Source organism: Gadus morhua, chromosome 6 (assembly GCF_902167405.1).
Source record: "Gadus morhua chromosome 6, gadMor3.0, whole genome shotgun sequence".
NCBI classification, from domain to species: domain Eukaryota; kingdom Metazoa; phylum Chordata; class Actinopteri; order Gadiformes; family Gadidae; genus Gadus; species Gadus morhua.
In genome coordinates, this window is record NC_044053.1 from 21,257,781 (window position 1) to 21,265,725 (window position 7,945).

Genomic DNA, 7,945 nt, shown 5'->3' on the forward strand with positions numbered 1-7,945 from the left:
TGAGTCTTTTCTTAAAACAATTGTAACTGAAAATAAACATAGCTAAACTGCAACCACCAATAACTTTATTCATTGAGGTCAAAAATAGGCCCAGATTTTTTTATTTACTTTTACAAATCAAGAGTAGGCCTGATTTGACTAATGGGCTTTGCATCCTTTCCTTCTGCCCTTGTAGTCCATTTCAAAGACATGCTGCCCACCAGCTTTCAAATAACAGTGATGCCACTGGTGGCTTTGTATCAATTTTATTCGCATAACTATCCCTCCCTACTATTTTGTAGTTCACCAAAACACCCTGAAACAACTTGAGACTCACATTCTTATGCCACCATACACCAATGCATGTGCAAGCAGGCCAATGGCAACCAAGCGCGCAGTCCTTCCTCCCTCACTTTAAAAACCACCAGCCGCCACTGCTGTAGACAACCTCCTCTTTGTAGAGCCATCGTCTGTTCACTATTCTACAAAAAGGCTGAATTACGGCTTTAAGTACCCTGTTCTAAGATATAGCCCGAACTACAACGAAATAATACGTTACAGGTTAAAAGCTTATAAAATCCTGTGTACCCTGCAATTACTACAGCAATAAAACGCAAGTGTAAACTGGTGGCCAGTGGAGCTCCTGTGTGACGTAACGCACAAAGAACGTACACACTTGTGGAAACTATTGCGGACCTTTTTATGTTACCCTTGCTGCGCCAAGAAATAAAACGTTGATAATAAAAGTCCTCGTCCACTGGCTGACATCTGAATCGTGTATTCAATTAGAACTTGGGGTCATTTCTTGCACCCCTTTAGATATGTTATGAGCCGAGCCATATCAACCTTGATCAAAGTGTTCAGGGGCCAGATTGTTGAATGACATCCTGGTGGTGTGTGTTCCAGGTGGCTAAGCTGCCAACGATAGTCCAGCAGCAGTTAGCGGTGCCCAGCATCCAGCAGATCGTCTCCTCTCCCCAGCAGGTGAGTGTCGAGCCGGGCATCGTCCTCAAGGCTGAGCTCCTCGCTCCCTGATACCAGCACTAGGAGACGCCCACCTAATGAGCTGTGTGTGACCCCCCCCCCCCCCCCTGCCCCCCCAGATCCAGACCCAGACGGTGACCATGACGCAGGCCTCGGCCACCGCCCAGGTGCAGATGATCCCGGCGGTGACGGCCACGGCCCAGGTGGTCCAGCAGAAGATCCTCCAGCAGCAGCAGGTCGTGACGGTCGCCCCTCAGATCCAGACCCCTCCCCCGCACAGCCCCGCCCACCAGGCCCCCGCCGCCACCGACCCCCTGGGAGGGCAGCCGGCCCAGGTCCCCGGGGCCAAGGGCCCGGCCCGGCAGGGGGGCGTGCGGGCCAAGGCCCCCGCCAAGCCCAGTGGGGGGGGCAGCTAGAGGTGCAGCACAGAGAGGAGGAGAAGGGGCGGCTGTCTGGAGCAGGCTAGCGTCGCCCCGGGAACAATAGGAAACCTCTTCCTCCTCCGCTGCTGAGAGGCCGCGCCCACGACGCGGCCCGCATCTCATCCTGGTCCCGGGGTCATCCTCTCATGACTGTGAGACTCTGTGATCAGACTCGGTTCTGATCCTCTGTACCATCGACGTCCGACGTGAGAAAGGAAAAGAGCAGTGCCCACGCTGACACGACGGATATCGTTATTTAAACCGTATTTCTCCTGTTGCCCGGACGTCTGGGTAATGCCCCCCTCTGGGACTTACCCATCCGTTAGAATAAGTGTATTCACACATAGTCCTTTTTATGGTGTCCGTGATTGTTTATAGAAATTGAATGGAAGATTATGCACGTTCCTTCAGTCCATCAGATCGTTTTCTTTATTGTAATAAATAATCTGTAAACATGTTCTTTAGTATTTTGTGTTACATCAGAAATTTCCTTTTTTTTATCGATGTTGGGGGGCGGGGGGGACGGGAACTTGTAAATAGCAATGGAAGGCATTTGTACTTGTAAAGTAGTGGTGTTTTCATCTGACTTTTTTCAGCCTAATTGTAATAAAGTGTTTTGTTTTATACACAGTTTTAATTGATTTACGTTTCATTTTTCATTAAATCTTTTGTGGTTAACACTTTGCCTCTTGAATACTTAATGCTCATCGCTACGCCCCTATGGAAGACAGACTGCGGTATATGAATCAAATATGTTATTAGTGTGTAATGTCCTACATTGTAGATAGAGACTCAAGCCTTTCTGGGACGTTCGGCCAAATTAACGTCTAAGCTTTTCAGCCAGTGAGACTTGACTTTAAGCAAAACTGGGATTCGGCTTTAATAGACAATCAATTCAGTGTGTACTTGAGTCCAGGAATGACTGCTCAGCGTTATTTGCACTAGGTGCTTGCTGACAACGGCACTACCGCCGGGAGAGTAAATGCATTAAGACACAAAGCTGATGATGAGAAATGACCTCCAGCTTCTGAGATGCTTGAAATTGCCTCTCCTCAGCCTTTCTTACAATTCCAAAACTCACTGTTTAAGCCAAGGTTGAATGCAAAGTGTAAACGTATATACATTGCAGTTCGTTTTATTAGAATTTTGTTGAATGCAAATCTGCAGTAAATGTTAATTGATTCAGTTACATTTGGCCACGAGGGGGCAGCGTGTTATGTTGGCCATTAAACTGCTATCTCACTGAACCAAACCTTTTCACTGCTATGTTCATTATTCCCTCTCTTCTGGAATTGAATGAAGAAGACTGTCCTAAATTAAAATGTCTAGGAATTCAAGTAAGTTTTATTAGAATCACTTTTATTTGTAAGCTAAAATTAGAAATGAGTAACGTAAAAAACTGTCCCCTTAGCCAATTTGTCAGTATTTAATTCATTAGTATTTTAAAAACGGATCTAAAGAAAATGTACATGGAATACCCTTAGTTAATGGGATGCTCACTATTACCTTGCATTGGTTCTAAATCCAAAGCACACCAGGACTGCTCTGATGGAGGTGAGCTTTACTCTTACTTCCACTGAAAGGAAGGAATGACCCTTCATCTCTCTCTGGTTGGGAATGTTTTGGGAGATGTGTTCTGATAGGACACACATCTTATAACATCCAGTCGATTAATCATTTTCTGTTTAATAATTTGACAGCTTCTTGGCATTTTTGTCATGTAACGTGAATGTGGAAAATGGCAATCATAATTTATAACGTGAATGAAATAGGGTTTCATTTTGAGTATTTCAGTAAATGTACAGGAAGTTTTCATCGCCTGCTGGGCATTGCTGCCGGTCATACGTCCCCCGGTGCCCATGAGTCAACTGCAGGGTCATCAGCCAGAAACCACCATTCACCAACATTTCGGTCATTTAATTCTGGAGCGTCTCCTGGTGGTGGAGCAGTGACAGGGACGTCTCCCTGTCACCCTCTGCAGCTGATAGTTGTTCTCCCCTGCTTCTGTTGTCGGGGTTTAGGTGTTCTTTCCCCAACAACTATCCTTCCTCCTCAGCCAGAGCCAAAAGCTCCCTTTCTCAGCCTCCTCTGCCAGGTCCTTTGTTGCCCTCTTTAGCCTCCCTCCGGTCACTCCTGCATCCCTCAAGAGGCGTGTGGTTGACAGTCCCAGAAACACCTCGGCATCCAACCTCCACCATGAGTAAATGGTAGCCTCCCAGCCAGCCTCCCGGCACTCAGCAGCCAGCTCTGAGTACTTTGCCTTCTTACGTCCGAAGGCGGCCCTTCAACCCCTCCCTCCAGTGGTACTGTGAGCTCGATGAGGTGCACTTGCCTTTGTTGACCACACAACTATGTCTGGTCGGAGAGATGTGGTGGTGATCTCTGTGGGGAGCTGCCTGTCGAGGTCAACCCTCATGTTCCACTCCTGGTCGGGGGAGAAGGGCCTTGATGCTTCTGTTGGCCTGGTGTTTCTCCTTACCCCTCCTTCTGAGACAAAGCTGGTGCGGTCCTCTGCTGATGGTGGTTCTTTGTTACCCCGTCGACACACCTCCAGCCCTTCGGCTGGCTTGCGCAGGACCTGGTCGTGGCGCCATCTGTAGCGCCCCGGTGAAAGCGCCATCTTGCAGCCTGATAAGATGTGCAGGAGGCTTGGGTTGGGGGCATTGCAGAGTGAGCAGCATGCTTTGTTCCCAAACCACTGGTGAAGGTTCCGAGGACAGGGAAACGTGTCGTAGGTTGAGCGAATGAGGAAGCTGAGTCTTGCTGATGTTCCGGTTAACAACTCCCTCCAAGGTTGTCCAGCTTCCTTGTCGGCCCTGCGACACAGCCTTGATCTTGTTGCGATTTTCCTCCATCCTCGTCACCCCTGCCACCACCATCTCCTTCCTCTCCTTACGGTTGGCCTTGGACCAGAAGCGTGGCGCCTCTCCCCATCCTAGCCCTGCTCTTCCTGCTTGGACTCTGCCCACGATCTCCCGGTGTTGCAGCCGACTGACAGCTTGGTCCACCTCCGTTTGAGCATTCCACTTGCGGCCGGTTGGAACCTTGCCATTTGCGTTCCTTACCGACTGGTCTGTAGACTCCCTTAGCTCGAGAACAAGTCTGGTCTTCTCCTGCATGTAGCCCAAACTTATGGACTGCAGTGGCAGCTGCAGTGTGTTCTGCCCGAAGAGACCGGTTTCAGATAGGCACCGTGGCAGCCCCAAACACTTTCGGATGAATGAATTGGCTTTTCCATCCATCTTACTCGCGGTAAGATGAGGGGATCTCACTCATTTTCAGGGGCCACATTACACTCCTGTAGAGTGTAAACTGGTAGCACCAGACCTTATACTTCCCAGGGAGTTTGCTTTGGTCAATCCTTGTCAGGCCGTCAGAGAGCTGTTTCATAACGGTTTTCCCCATCTGTTTATCAGACAGCTCTGCAGTGTACTGCCTCCCCAGGCTTTTAATGGGTTGCTCAGATAGTAGTGGGATTCTTTCTCCTCCAATGACAAAGATGGTGCTGTCATTTCTGACTCCTCTTCTGAGTGACAGGCTACGAGATATGGAGGGCTTGATTAATTAATGATGTCTATTTTAGGCTTCAACCGTCCCTGACATGTGTTACAACTATCCCTCCACACTTGGACTGTTGTTACAATTGTATTACTGTATATAAATATGTTTTGCAACTTTTACAAAGTACATCAAACCAAATAAACACATTGTTTCAGTAGTTGACACAAAGATAGCAAATGAGTTCTTCCAGTGTAAACGTGTTTTTCTATTGAAGAGGGCTACTGCCTTACCCTTCGGTTGTTCTGTGTCACATGTTCCACTGTCTGATAGTCTACGGTCCAACTGTCAAGTTGCAGTGACAGTTACCAGACTACACCTGCATGATTGGAGTATTACAGGAGAGTGGCTGCAGGTGGACGTTTTGTCCACTGCTCCTATCCTTCCGTTCAGCCACTTACCGCTACCGCTCCTCTCCTCAAAGCTGGAGTGTAGGAGCTTTAGCAAGGACGATATAACACATGTTGATGGAACGCAGCCCATGTCTGTTCACCTTGGCATGCGTTTGCTACGTTTACAGACGCATTGTGAGTGCGCACATAGAGACTCGTACACAATGTGTCTTTATGTGGACACACTCTCGTGTTGTAGAACAGTGTTGGTCCTGTTTGTGTTTGTTTGCACGTGTGTGTGTATCGAGGAAGCCCTGGAATACTCTCTTCTTGTGCAACACATGCAAACCATCCATCGTCGTATCTAAGTTGCATCACAGAGGCTGGGATTTATTACACACACACAAACACACAAACACAGACTAATAAGCCTGATAAAAGAAACACAAACACACACAGTGTTCCTTCTGGCCTTTTATAACATCCGTGTCGTGTTCCGGGAGCGGTGGAGATGAAGGGATTTAGAGCTGAAGATTAGCACATGGAGAACCGGCCCCACGGCACAACTTAGAGTTTTCATATCTCCGGACCCATTAGCACTAGTGTTTTCAACTGCAACATCTCTCTCTCTCTCTCTCTCTCTCTCTCTCTCTCTCTCTCTCTCTCTCTCTCTCTCTCTCTCTCTCTCTCTCTCTCTCTCTCTCTCTCTCTCTCTCTCTCTCTCTCTCTCTCTCTCTCTCTCTCTCTCTCTCTCTCTCTCTCTCTCTCTCTCTCTCTCTCTCTCTCTCTCTCTCTCTCTCTCTCCACTGTAACTTTATGTTCAGGGTTCTCTGATCACACCACCCTCAACTCACTCCCTTCCCCCCACCCCCTTCATCATCACCGTCGCTATTGAAAGGAGGAAACGGTCCTGTGTTACATGCTGAAAGGTTGTCATGGCAACCCATCTGCGATCCCCCCCTGCCCTCCCCCCCTCACACATCACCGAGTCCCAGCGAAGCAGACACACGGAAACAATGGCTGGCGTATGTGCGAGTGTGCATTTACTTCACACGTACACACATCATGAGTCTGTGTCGCAGCGCAGTAGGGGAAACACACCACAGCCTGTGAGCCGTTCACAACCAGACAACTTTACACGTCAGTCGACCGCATACTGAAGAGTCGCTCAGCCCCTCTGACTGACAGGGCGCCAGTGATGCTGAGAAGATGTTTAAGGAGTGTTTTATATGAACTGTTTGTCCCCAAACCATATTGAGTTGAAAGGATAATGGTTGGTGTGATTTTGGTCCTAGTGACTGGGATACAAACAATCAATGTATATATTGATTGTTTGTATGGCTGTGCGCATACCAACATGTCAGGTTATCAACGCGCCGTTCTGTGTCCATGCTTTCTTTTCACTTGGTTTAGTTTGTCTTGATCGGCTCCAGCAGGCTCAGAGCTTCCTGTAGCGTGGCGCGCTCTCATGAGCTCAGCGCACCACCTGCCAATCACCTTGATGATGAGTCACAGGCCTGGTGGACCTCACACGATGGGCAGGAGGTTTTCCTGAAGAAGATATGTATGTGTGGGGGGCGGAGGTCTCTGTGTGAGTGGGGAGGTAGAGGGGATGTATGTGTGTGCGTGTGTGTGGCAGGGCTGTGCGTGAGGGAGAAGTGTGTGTGAGGGGGGGAGGTAGAGGAGATATGTGAGTGTGTGGGGGGGCTGTGCCTGATGGAGAAGTGTGTGTTTAGAAGGAAAGATGTGTGTTCGTGAAGGGGGTAAGATGGTTGTGGTGGTATTGCTGTGTTTCTGGAAGTTAAAAGTTAAAAGTTAAAGACATATAAAAATGTATAAATAAATTCCTCTTCGGTAATAACACACCGGTCTCTCCTTTGTGTCGTTTGTAACTTAACCGTGACTGCGCACGCAGGGGTTTGGTCGGTGGGGAAAGGCCTGAAACCTGCTTGTCTGTCCGTCTGCTTGTCCACGTTGTGTGTGTGGGTGTGTGTGTGCGAGTCTGTTTTATTGCATGTTATGTTGTTTATTTACAGACTCAAATAGGAACCAATAGACCATGAGGTTTGCAGACAGACCGGAACATCCCACTTCCTCTGGCGATGACACACAGACTGGTTTCATGCATGTGTTGCGTTAGTCATGACACCCCTCCACCCCCAACCAATGTCATCCCAAAGTTGTCATCTTCTTTCTCGGTGGAGGTATTTTGTCTGGATTACCCAGAACAATTCCCTGAAGAACCCTGGAACCTGTCCATGGAAACAACTTGACATCAACCTATCGGTGAAATTACAAAAAAATAACAGAAGAATCTCTGACTTCCTCCACAGCTACGCGTGTGTGTGTGTGCGCATGTGCGTGCTTGTGTGTGTGTGTTTGCGTGCGTGCGTGTGTGTGTGTGTGTGTGTGTGTGTGTGTGTGTGTGTGTGTGTGTGTGTGTGTGTGTGTGTGTGTGTGTGTATATATGCGTCTGTGTGTGTGTGTTTGTATGTGCGTATAGGTTGTGTGGAATTGTATTTTGGATCACAGTTTAAAGGGACATACTGACACACACTGACTAGGCCCTGGCGACCACCCACTAAACAAACTCCCCCACACGCCCACAGTCCAAAATATAGGGCCGAGTGTAACAGACATTGTGTCTTGTAGGGGCCCACAGAGCCCTGC

The 7,945-nt window shown here is 48.4% G+C and overlaps 1 protein-coding gene across 9 annotated transcripts in view; it reads left to right on the top strand.

The window, feature by feature from the left end:
* ep400 (E1A binding protein p400) overlaps positions 1-2,065 on the top strand; it is a 36,936-nt gene extending 34,871 nt beyond the window's left edge. For all 9 annotated transcript variants that reach the window (XM_030357777.1, XM_030357778.1, XM_030357779.1 and 6 more), the window contains 2 exons: positions 886-963; positions 1,083-2,065. In XM_030357777.1, coding sequence (XP_030213637.1) covers positions 886-963; positions 1,083-1,379 — 375 coding nt within the window. In that variant the 3' untranslated portion in view covers positions 1,380-2,065. The remainder of the gene's footprint in view (positions 1-885; positions 964-1,082) is intronic.
* Positions 2,066-7,945: the final 5,880 nt, after the last annotated feature.